Here is a 12,155-nt window from a genome sequence, read left to right on the forward strand (position 1 = left end):
TGGTGTTTGGATACCTAAGACTACGCTATGAGGATGCCAGATTTTCACAACTGGACAAAACGTTTGGAGACAAACGTAGAAACAGCAAAAAATACTAAGCCTAAATACAGCTATAAAAATTGTAGCTGTTGAATTTATGAAAGCAGAGTGACCTTTCTCCACTAAACATCAACAGAACCTCCATGGTAATCGGTGTTCACGTGGCAGAGAACCAAACCTGGTCACTCAACACCAGGTCCATCAGCAGCAAAGCTCAGCAGCGTCTCAACATTTTACGAAGGCTGAAGAAAACCCATCGCACTTTAATGCTGCTACTATCACATGTTAACAAATCCCTTCTTCTTGCACAATGGTACATACTGTAAAGTTGCGTGCTGGTCGGTACTAGGTTGTGCACTATGTACTTTATGTGGCTAGGCTAACTTACTATTTTAGTCCCTGGTTCTGAGTTGTTTTATGTAGCTCCATGTTGTTTTTATGTAGCACAAAGATCCACGAGGAACGTTGTTTCATTTCACGATATACTGCATCAGCTATATATGTTTGAAATGACAAAAAGCTTATTGACTCTTGGCCACAAAAAACATTATCACATCATCACAGAAAATGCTGGTGATCGTAAATAAAAGCATGTGGCAGGCAACACAGGGTAGTGATCACAGAAGTCTGTGTCTCAGAAAGGATCTGAAGAAACAGATCACTGACCTAGTAGTCAGGAAAGTCATTTCTAAGGAGAAACAGGTCCAAGATCAACTGTGCAAACAATTGTTTGTAAGTATAGAAAGCATGGCATAGGTGTGTTACTGCCACACAAAAAAATGCAAGTTGCACAGAGAAAATGGCTCATCATGGTTTATTAGTGCACCAAAAACCACCAGGTCTGTTTTGTGATTAATAAAGTGGAAGCTGGCAGATTTCAGCACAGAGCTCAGTGACTATGAGGATGACGACTAGACATCTGGTCAGCAAAAGGATGCATAAGATGGAGGTAATGAGCATGAGGTCGATATGAGGAGCCCATCGCCACCTATGAGGGGCCCAGCCCCTATATTGGGCCCATCACTTTCACAGAGCCCATTACCTTTAAGTGGACAAGACCCTTTGAAGAGACCATCATCTTCAAGGATCCCATCCCCTTCTATGGCTCCTGAGTCTCGGCGTCGTGTATAATTTAACAAGACCGTTACATGGTTTGTCCAGCCTTCTGTCGCAGGCTATGTGACGGTTCCTCTCCTATGCCAGGGGATAAGGACGAGGAGGGATAAAGTGGACAACCATGAAGAAGACCCTCCATGTAGAATGTATCGTGTGAATCCTGATGAAGAGGAAGATTATAACCTTTAAAATCTCATATTCATCATCAGATATGTGGTAGGTACTGTATCTGTGGCAAATAATTCTGCAACAGACTTCAGTATTTCATCTTTTTAAGCATGCCGGATGAGAATCAGGACTGTGGTCCGAAAATAAAGTAATCAGTGACCCAGGAGATCACTGAGGCATCCAGCTTCGTATCCTGCATATGTTTTCCTAGTAATACTGGTTGGATGGTAATGAATAATTAGCCAGATTTGTCTAAGTGTCCCTTTTAACCTGTACATAATGGCATCCTCTACTCCATCCAGGGGGCAGTAAGCAGTGGGTCCAGCAGTGGGTCCAGTGGGTCATGTCTATAGTCTTCATTATGTGCGATGTGAGGGCCACTGGTCTATAGTTATATGATTAAGTTCATTCTCATTAGTGATTGCAGCATGTTGGTCAACTGATTTGTTTACAAATCTGGGAACTAACACACCACCAGGAAGAAACTGAGTACTAAATAGCGTCAACTCTGAATATGAAGGAAAAGAGAGACAGGAGACAGGTTTAGATAAGCAGTTTGTATTTCCTTCCTACAATACACACTAATTAACTACAACAGTGTGCACATTCTGATATTTTCTGAATGAACGCATTGTAAACAAAAAGTCTGCTTCATTTATGTTTAGTTTACAAATAAATGTCAGATGTGGATGCTAGAACTTGTACAAAATAAAATAAAATAAAATAATGGCAGTAGCATAAATTGTGAGACATTGTGGGACAAATCAACAACAAAACCATGACAGCACGCTCGAATACGTGATGACGTCATGCCCCCAGAGCAGACGTGGCATAAATTCGGTTTAAAGTCGCAGCTGTAGCCGAATGCTGATCTGCGACCATTATTCTGTAAACGAGCTCAAGGACAATTAAACAAAAACAAAACAAAAAACCTTTGGAATACGAGCGTTTCCTGCTGTTTAGACGCTAAATAACCATGGCTTCGTCTGCGAATAATAACGGTTCTGTTGGTAAATGGGAGGTGGTGAAAAGAGGCAAGAAACAGAACAGCGCTGCTGCTAAGAGTCAAGTCGACAAGAAGTCCAGAAAAACTTTGGGCGAGTCTAATTCTCCAAAACTTCACATGTACCGTAAGTGAAATTAAATATTCACACTCAAATTATATACCGAATGTTAAGTGACACGTCCGTCTATAGTATGCTAATATGTATGCTAACGCTAATGCTAACGCGTTAGCATTAGCTCGCTGTTCTGTCAATTTTTTTTTACTTTAGTTTAATAACAGTACGCGTTATAAAGCTCCAAACTAACAATCTATATATATATATATATATATATATATATATATATATATATATATATATATATATATATATTTAACACCGCTAACACATAACATTTAGCATCTAATCCAGATGTGAGAAGCTTTTGCTAGTTAAACATTGTCTAAAATAGGTTTTAGCAGCACCCGGATATTCACGTTTAATGGTACAGTAGTATATTTTATTATTATTAATAATAATAATAATAATAATATAAATAACTTTAGATTTCTATATAAATGATATGTATATAAACAAAACACTGTTTTAAGCCGTGTCCTTATTACAAGTGTATAAAGTCGACGTTTGGAAAATTGACTTCCGGTCTGGAATACTTGTTTGTGTTTGGATAAGATTCCTGTCAATCATTTTTTTATAGATACGCTGCTGTGTGCTCTGGGGGCGGGGCCTCGTTAACATCATTCACATGTATTGAAAATCACTTTATTTCAAAATGTGTGAAATCAGGAATATATAACCAAATGGTGTTATACGTGTAGCATGACTGTTAGACAGAACATAATATATAACAAAGGGAAAATATGTATAATGAATTTTTAAACAGACTAAAGATTGTTTAAAGTAAATAATAAATAAAGTATATAAAATGAATCAGTGTATCCCCAAGAAATAATCCATAACTAGTTAATCTACAACTAGTTGTATCACTTTATGTACAAATAATTTTTGTTTGCCGTATTGTTTGTACAAATAAATAGCAGCCAGCTCTTCTTTCAGACATGACTGAATCAGCACATCAGTGTAATTGATCTCAGTCGCTTTATGGGGAATATATATATATATATATATATATATATATATATATATATATATATATATATATATATATATATATATACATATATATATTATAGATAGTGACGTGACATACGGCTAAGTACAGTGACCCATACTCAGAATTTGTTCTCTGCATTTAACTCATCCAAAGTGCACACACACAGCAGTGAACACACACACACCGTGAACACACATCCGGAGCAGTGGGCTGCGGCGCCCGGGGAGCAGTTGGGGGGGGGGTTCGGTGCCTTGCTCAAGGGCACCTCAGTCGTGGCCGGCCCGAGACTCAAACCCACAACCTTCGGGTTGAGGCGCTAAGGAAAATATGGGCCAAGGTTCAGTTTCAAAATTTGTGCACTCTATCACAATTTTGCAGTGGTTTGTCTGCCTGGTGTTGCAAAATGTTCTGAGTGTCTCTGAGAAGCAAGAGGCCGTCTTGCAAAATAAGACAGCACATTTGTCTCTTGGGATTGACAGATTTGCCTCCTTTTGACATGCATTGAACAAAACCTTCTTTTGCATTGATTGCAGCACCCGACATAAAGATGTCGGAGACAATATTTGAGGGTTTCGAGAAGATCGGAAAGAAGCAGAACAAGGAACAGGTTCCTCCCCCAGCTGAGACTCAGCAGAAAAAGGTCAACGTACCAAAGCAGACAAAGAAATCCCAGTCCAACAGCAGCTCAAAACCGACAAACTATAAAACGTTGGAGGAAGCTGTCAAAGCTGTGAGTAAATGTTAAGATGCATACCAGTATAAGTATGTTTTGCATCCTCAAAATGTACTAATTTTCCCCAGTGTGGGGAAATTTTTTTTAATTATAAATAATGTCTACAAAATAATCTCTTTCTAGCTGTGTGGGTAGCTATATCTCTCCCTTTCTTTTTTTTCTAGCTGGACTTAGTGGAGTTGAAGCAACAGCTGGAGAAAAGTCAACTCATGTTTCCTGAGAATCCATGTGTCTGGGTGAAGGATCTGGCTGGGTATCTCAACAGCAAACTGCTTGCACCTGACCCAGATCCCACGCTCAGCAGCTATGCTCACGGTGTGTTACTGATGTGTATCCACCGTATACTGAATATGGAGTTCACCGAGCGGGTATTTAAGTAACCGCCCAGAATTATAGTGGTGTGGTGTTGGACGAGAGCGGAAATTCTTTCTTCTGTGATGTTACCTTTTTCAGTTTGAAGCATGTTTCTTTTATATTGTTGGTTTGTGGTTTCAACAAATAAATCTCTCTGCAGATTACCCATACTGCCTCGCTGGAAAGGATTTGCGTGGCATAATTAAGAATATGTTGGGGAAAAGCGGTGACGCACTGCAAGAATTCTTTGATCACTGTGTGTTCACTATGCTCCGGGAGTTGGATAGACCCACAGGTAAATATACTGCTAGCTGGGCTAATAAAACCTAATGCTGCATCCCAAATGTCCATCATCTAGTGTACGAATTTTAAAAGGGTCATTTTTATTAAGTGGAAGTAGGAGTTGTTTTTCAGTTTATGGCAAACAAAGACAAATGTGTGTAATGCAACTTCCTGTGTATAAGAAAAGCTGCAAAGGTTTCTCAAGGAGCAGGACATGTCTAAAATTCCACACTTCATTTATCTGGTTGTATAAGTGCAACATACTGGGTACTTGAAGTGCACTTCTTCTGGTTGGAATTTTTAGCATGAACACTATACGCAAACTAAAAAACGGCACCGTATATTGTATACGCATGCTATTTTATGTGTTGCTCCTTCACTGTTTCTTACCTATACCACCCAGCTCAATTCTGTGCAGTTTTACTTTTAGCCATTTTGAATTAGATGGTAGTGTTTCAGCAATTTGGGTTCCTGGTAGTGAGGAATCAACCTGTGTATAATTTTATTTTTGACAGGTGACCCACTGCATGGCTACAGGATGTGCATCCAAGCGATCATGATGAGCAAACCCAAAATAGCCATGCTCAGCCTGCCTGAAGTAAGTGGAAATTTCCATCCATGTGCTGTCCAGCTGTTTGGTTAGAACTTGGGGAAAACCTTTGGTTGCTTGCCACAATTGCTTTCTAGGGTCTGCAGAAATTCCATAGCCTGTATTCATAAAGTGAAGAGGAAATTTGGGAGGAACTACTAATGTAAAGGTTCAGAAGCATCTATAACCTAAGTGTGTCTCATACATCAAGAACATTACAAGAATTAAGAGACAGCCACTAAATCATACTAATCATCCCTATATCTATGGTTTTCTTATCAAACTATAAAACAGCGATTAGTGATTTCATGCACGATGACATTAAACACACTGAATGTGATTTTTTTTTTTTTGTCATGAGCAGTGTCTCAAAATCAAACATCTTACAATCAGAAGTATTTACTAATCAAGGTAATCCAGAAGGCTTGTACCCCAAAAGGGTCATGAATGATTCAGTTTTAAAATTCAGACACTAAATGTATTGAGAGGAACTAACTGGTGATCTTGATGGTCTTTGTGTCAGAATTTGTGTCAGATCACGTACACAGAGACATTTTGTTTAGCATGCAGTAATTTAACTGTTACTGTAGCATTACACAAAAGTGTTCAGTTACTGCCAGTCACTTAAGGAAACAAGCAAGTGGATCCTTTTTAAGGATTTTTTTTTTTTAATCGTTTAGTTTAAGCAGCTATAGTGTGTTCATCTTTTTTTGCCAACTCGTTGAGACTGTGTATGTATCGTAGCACTTGGAGCTGCTGCGCTCACACCAGAACCGTCCAGCCAAGTGTCTGAGCATTATGTGGGCTCTTGGACAAGCTGGCTTCTACGACCTTGCCCAAGGCATAAAAGGTGAGCGTTTTTAAAACGTATGTGGCCTAAAAGAGAAAGATTACCTGGTATGGATTAGACTGGATGTCCTGTTTCATGAGTTATTGTATAAAATTGTGTTTTATGTGTTTTTTCTCATCATGTAGTTTGGCTGGGCATCATGCTCCCTGTTCTAGGAGTGAAAACTCTGTCTGCTTATGCCATTGCTTACCTAGAGAGACTGCTCACGTGAGTTATTGCTGATTTAGTTTTTGCACCTTCAGGCTTAATTTCATATACACTATAAGTGGTAAATTTATACTGTGTGTACGTGTGTAACCTTTTCCATCTCCCTTATAGGCTTCATGCCAATTTGTCTAAAGGGTTTGGCGTAATGGGCCCAAAAGAGTTCTTCCCTCTGCTGGATTTTGCCTACATGCCCAAAAATGCCCTGTCACAAAGGTAATTATTTCACACTAATGTATATGTATGTGAAATAGACATTTTCTAGTGATTTGTTAAAACCTGCTGTGCCTTTAGCTTGCAGGAACAGTTGAGGAGGCTCTACCCACGGTTGAAGGTTCTAGCATTTGGAGCGAAACCGGAATCTACATTGCATACGTACTTCCCTTCCTTTCTCTCCAGAGCCACGACCAATTGTCCTGATAGCATGAAGAAAGAGGTAAGAAGTTTTCACACAGATAAAGTGTTTGCACCAACTGTGTAGGACTTTGTGGGATAAAATGCTTCAAAACCTAAAAATCCTGTCAGTGTTGCATACGTAAAATCGATTTATCGCCAGCCCTATCTAGTACCACTACTAGTGGTAGTCTCTGCTCAGTCAAGGTCCATAAGAATTTATTTGCAATGAGGGTGAAACGAGCGCCAAAGAACGCACCAAATCTAGCTGCCAGGCCTCCAAAAACAAATTCTTCAAAACTTTCACTGAACAACTTTGGAGAAATATTTCACACTTACAATTTAGGAGCAGGATTAGGGCTGTTTTTTTTTTTTACAGCATGGCCTAGCACAGCTGCAGTGATGTGGTGTTAGAATGGTATGAATGGATGCTAAGAGAAATTTAATAGAACATTCCTCATATCAATTACAAATCATTCATTACAACACTTAACACAAGCTGCTTAGTAGCATCAGGTAGGAAAACATTGTACATCACTTATGTGCGTGTTGTCGGCAAGAAATACACAGAAGCTGGATAAACGAATGCCGGGTCAACTATGGGACATCTTACCAAAAAAAGTCCAAAAAATATTAATCTTTCACTGCTTTCTATTTTTCTTGGGCACAGAAAGCTATAAGAAGGATAGGATGATGCAAATAAAGCCAAGTGCAAAATGTATCTTGTCTTAGAATTGAATAGAGAAATGAGAAGAAATGGAGCGTAAACCTGATCTGATTTCATTTGCAGTTGCTGAGCAGCCTGACCGAGTGCCTTTGTGTGGATGCACAGAGTTTGGGTGTATGGAGGCAGCTTTACACCAAACACCTAACCCAATCCAGGTAAACTATTCCTAACAAGTTTACGTAGAACTTATGTAGAAAAATAGCACTTTAAATGATCGTTGTTTACAGTTTACGTGTTTTGTTAAATGAGGTCCTGGTAAATCTGTTAAATATTGTGCTTCTGAAATTGTCTTCCCTAACAGCCTCTTGTTGAATCATCTGCTCAGTTTATGGAGCACGCTCCCACCAAAGGTACAGTGGCAGATAAATATTACTGTCTTTTTCATTTACGCTTTTGTGTACTCCTGATTTTAAATATCATTTCTTTTTCTTTGTAGTTGCGAAATAGCCTTCAGGAAACAATCCAGTCTTTCAGAGTGACCAACGAAGAGATTAGATCCACAGCTAACTTGAATGATGTGAAGGAATGCAATGCTGTCTGCAGTGTAAGACATATTTATGACACATACATCATTCTTGTCAATTAAAGACATTTAAGTTAAACACAGCAAACACATGATGAAGTATGTTAAGTCGTTTTATACCCCGTCACTTCTGCATGCTTTTTTCTGTTTGGTCAGAATTGATGTTGATTAATTTTCTGTAAAATTATCAGCTGTAAAGCTAAAGTGTTTTTTTTTGTTTGTTTTTAATAGTAGCTCTAATATCATTTCTGTGGTATAACAGCACACCTTTTGTCATGTTTTCTTCCGTACGTGATATGCAAGGCTGAATCCGAGGTTATAACATGACTTCCCTTGCCCTTGACGATCCTTAATGAATTTAAAGCCTTATTTATATCTAAATATTTTTCACAACAAAATATCAAACAGGTGTCATTGTGCTAATAGTTTTCTCTCATCTTCCCTCTGCTCCTTAACTTAGACTCTGCAAATGAAAATTCGCTCTCAAGGCTTCCCGTGGTCGAAGGCACTGATGGTGCTGTTGGTGTTTGTTGCTGGTTTTATTGCTCACGATGTGAGGTCACATGGCACCTTTGCCGACTCCACCACTGCACTGTACCTGCAGAAGAGCGGCGTCACTGCCGTGTCCCAGCAAGTCTGGAGAAAAGGGTCCCATTGCAGCCAGCAGGGCATCAAGTAAAAATCCACAGACAAAACCAACACAATTGTCTAAGTAAAAAATAATCATGTTCTAAATAGCAAATTTGTGTCCACGTGTGTAGCTGGTTAGCTGGAACCTTGCCGCATTATTACTCTCTGGCTGTGGAGGCAGTGGGTCCGTTTTTGGAAGCCATTTTCGAGAAGCTGAAGATGGCTTCAGTTTTAATTGCACAGAAGAGTTCTGAATTGATGCTGTGGTTGCAGGAGAGCACACCACTGCTCATAGAATGGGTGAGATACAGTCACTTAATTTAAACCAATGCGAACAACTTCTGGATTTTTCTGCATATTATAAAATGGCTGTTATGATCTTTGATTTGAACCTTTTAACGCTGTAAACTCTCATGTGCATGTCCAGATGTGAATATGTGAATATTTTCCTCTTCCCTTATTGGCAGATCAATGCCAACACCCCAGAGAGTGTTTTCCAGTTTTTGGAATTTGTAAAGGAGCTGCTGCTGTTTGTGCATCAGAACTATATCTTACCTGGCCTGCAGTACGTTGTTACGGCACTCCAGCATCTGTGGCAGTCACTGCAGGACTCCTGCAAGTCAGTAACAATCACCACGCATGTTTCTAGATGCTTTTCTTTTAATGGCTTATTCACTTTTGACTAATTACTCAACTGTAATGAATGAACATTTTATGTGAAACCCTTCCAAGACCAATAGCTCCTATAGTGGCAGTTAAAAGAACATCTATAACTATATGCTCCGGTCCCAGTGTGTTTCAATTCACAATTTCATTCTATTTGAATGTTTTGAAGACAATTTGAACATAGAAAAAATTCTATATGTCTCTTATCTGTAAAAACTAAACCAATTAAGAACAAAGGATTCCTATCATAAAGAGAATGTACTACAAGTTCACCAAATTATAAATGTAAAGATTTATGAATTCAGTCCAAAGTTTGATTGCATTAACACTTGATCTTGAGATAATATTGATATTGATTGAGTTCATAACAACCACCGAGGCATCATTTGATTAGAAAAAGAGCTGTTGGCTAAAATACCTGGGTTCAGCAGCCTCTGCTTCTGCAGCCTCCCCCTTTTGGGTACTGTTGATCACAGAAGTCCAGGTCTGGTGTCATTCTGAAAGATACAGAAGAGCTTTTGTAAGGAGATGTTCATGTAACCATAAAGCCTATAGTGCTTGTTGGTCGTTGTGAGCCGTAGTTATCAGCCTTGTGGATGTAGTGCAGATGCAGGGCCTCTGGTGTTCAATCAATCTACAAACATAAACAGGTTTAGTTGTTGCACACAGAGTAATAAACATCTTTTCCTTGCTGATGTATAAGGGTCCACACTTGCCTGACCACACTGGGGCGTGGAACTCAAAAGTCAAACACAAATCACTTATTCACAAAGAACCACATTATAAACTATAAGACGTGTAGTTGGAGGAGAGGGGAAACAAAATCTACATATACAGGATTTTTTTTTTCCCCCCTCAAGGATAAGAATGAATGATTTTTACACCAATATGAGGTGTGAAGTCCACGAAATTCACAAATCCAACAAAACGCTTCATAATGTTGTATTATTGCATGCTGGATTATTAATTGCTTATTAAATGCTAAAGATGTGTCTGTTTTTTCCCCCCCTGTAGTGGTGAAGTATCACTACACTGCATGCAGAACCATGTAGTGGCATTCACTAACAGTACATGGATTTACTTGCAAGATACAACAACTGCCATCGGGAGCTGGGCCCAAGAGCTGCTGACCAAGGCATGATATACACCCAGAATTTGGGACAGAGACTTTGTCTTTATTCGCACCTACCATCCCGCTCTGAGCTGTAAAAGACTTTAAGATACTTTTTCAGCTAATATTTCTCTAATTCCAAGAACTTAACAGGAGGTGGAGCGCTTAAGCACTCCCCCCCCCCAGACCCACCCCTACCCCAAGACCACCACCACCACCACTACATTATTTGCGAATCCACTCTTACCCCATTCCTCAATTTCAGGACTTTTTTTTATATGATCGATACCCTAAATGTTTTGTGGGAGTTCCTTTTCATCTCTTGTGTTTTACTTAGGTGATTGCAGATATACTATTTATTTTATGTAGGTACAGGTAACAAAAAGGACACTGGGACAATTGGATACGAAAAGTGCTGAAAGATGCAGGACATGCACGTTTTAGATAAACATCTGAGGTCTTTCTGGAGAAATATCTGAACAGCAACACAAAAGCCTTAAGAATAGGGCTGTTAATTTATTGTTAATCTGGAAATTGTTAACGATTTACAGATTTCTTTGCTACATTTACCTAATATTTCACTTTTTGTGTGAATTTACATATAAGTAAGTTGTAGTAAACTAGTGCTTATATTCCGTGCTTGTGCATTCAGTTTAATCTAGTTTAATTCCACCTTCTCGATGCGTTTCAAATATGGCGGCACACAGAGGTAGTAGCGATGAGGCATTCCATGGCTACGTGACCAAACGTTTCTTCCAGATGATTCTGCTGGATCCTGTGGCTTTTTTGTAATTTCCTAGTGGCTATATGTTGAGCAAGCAAACTCCTTCCATTCACGTAATGTCTACAGAAATCCTTAATGAATATCTTTTTGCGGAAATTTGCCACTGGTAAAACTTTCAGAGCATGCCAAGATTGAACATGTAGAAAGTCATTCAGGCACACGACCTGATTTTATTAGAATTCTTAGTGGTTGATTTTGTTTTGGTGGTTGATCATAACATTGATGGATCTATTTTTTTTTTTTTTTTTTTTTTTAAATTTATAGTGCGCCTCACATCTATAATCTTGCCCACTCAGCCTGACACACATTTTCAGTGTCTGAGAGATTTTGTTGTGACTACTGTTGCTATTGTCTGCAGGTGTTCTACTTGATTACCTCTTAATGTGATCTGGAAAGCTCTATTGAAGACCCCAAGTTGTACATCTTCCTCGCCACAGTACAGACTTGTGTAATATATAAAACACCACAGAACCTTGGAGCTCCTTCTGCTAAGATTTCAAGAATCAAATTCTACATTTGGTGTAAAGTTTCAAGTCTATCGGCTATAGCTGTGTAGTACACCATAATGTTCTAATGTCAAAAGTTTATAATGAACAGTTTAACACTGTGTAATAAGCAGTCAGCTGTGTCAGGTTAAAGACAGATCAGTATTCGATTAAAGCCTGGATTACATCACAGAATGTGGAAAAGAGAAATATTATAAATGTGATGAACTAATTTTGTTGCTTTGTATGAATGGTTTATAAATAAAACCTGTGCTGCCCTGCCCTTTGTTCGTGTCTGCTTTAACTGATGGAGTTTGTGTTTTGCTTTAACGTTTGGCTCTTATTGTGTTAGATACATAGTAATGTTCAACACTTTTGTGTAG

The 12,155-nt window shown here is 38.8% G+C and overlaps 1 protein-coding gene across 1 annotated transcript; it reads left to right on the plus strand.

The window, feature by feature from the left end:
* Window positions 1-2,143: 2,143 nt before the first annotated feature.
* On the plus strand, window positions 2,144-12,055 carry tmem214 (transmembrane protein 214). Its single transcript, XM_060889844.1, has 17 exons — window positions 2,144-2,453; window positions 3,975-4,171; window positions 4,339-4,489; window positions 4,689-4,823; window positions 5,326-5,408; window positions 6,144-6,249; window positions 6,375-6,456; window positions 6,568-6,669; window positions 6,748-6,889; window positions 7,637-7,728; window positions 7,875-7,923; window positions 8,010-8,117; window positions 8,557-8,771; window positions 8,858-9,026; window positions 9,194-9,345; window positions 10,407-10,527; window positions 11,646-12,055. Exons 1-17 carry the CDS (start codon window positions 2,300-2,302, stop codon window positions 11,667-11,669), a joined length of 2,082 nt encoding a protein of 693 aa, XP_060745827.1. The 5' UTR covers window positions 2,144-2,299; the 3' UTR covers window positions 11,670-12,055.
* Window positions 12,056-12,155: the final 100 nt, after the last annotated feature.

Source organism: Tachysurus vachellii, chromosome 16 (assembly GCF_030014155.1).
Source record: "Tachysurus vachellii isolate PV-2020 chromosome 16, HZAU_Pvac_v1, whole genome shotgun sequence".
NCBI lineage: Eukaryota > Metazoa > Chordata > Actinopteri > Siluriformes > Bagridae > Tachysurus > Tachysurus vachellii.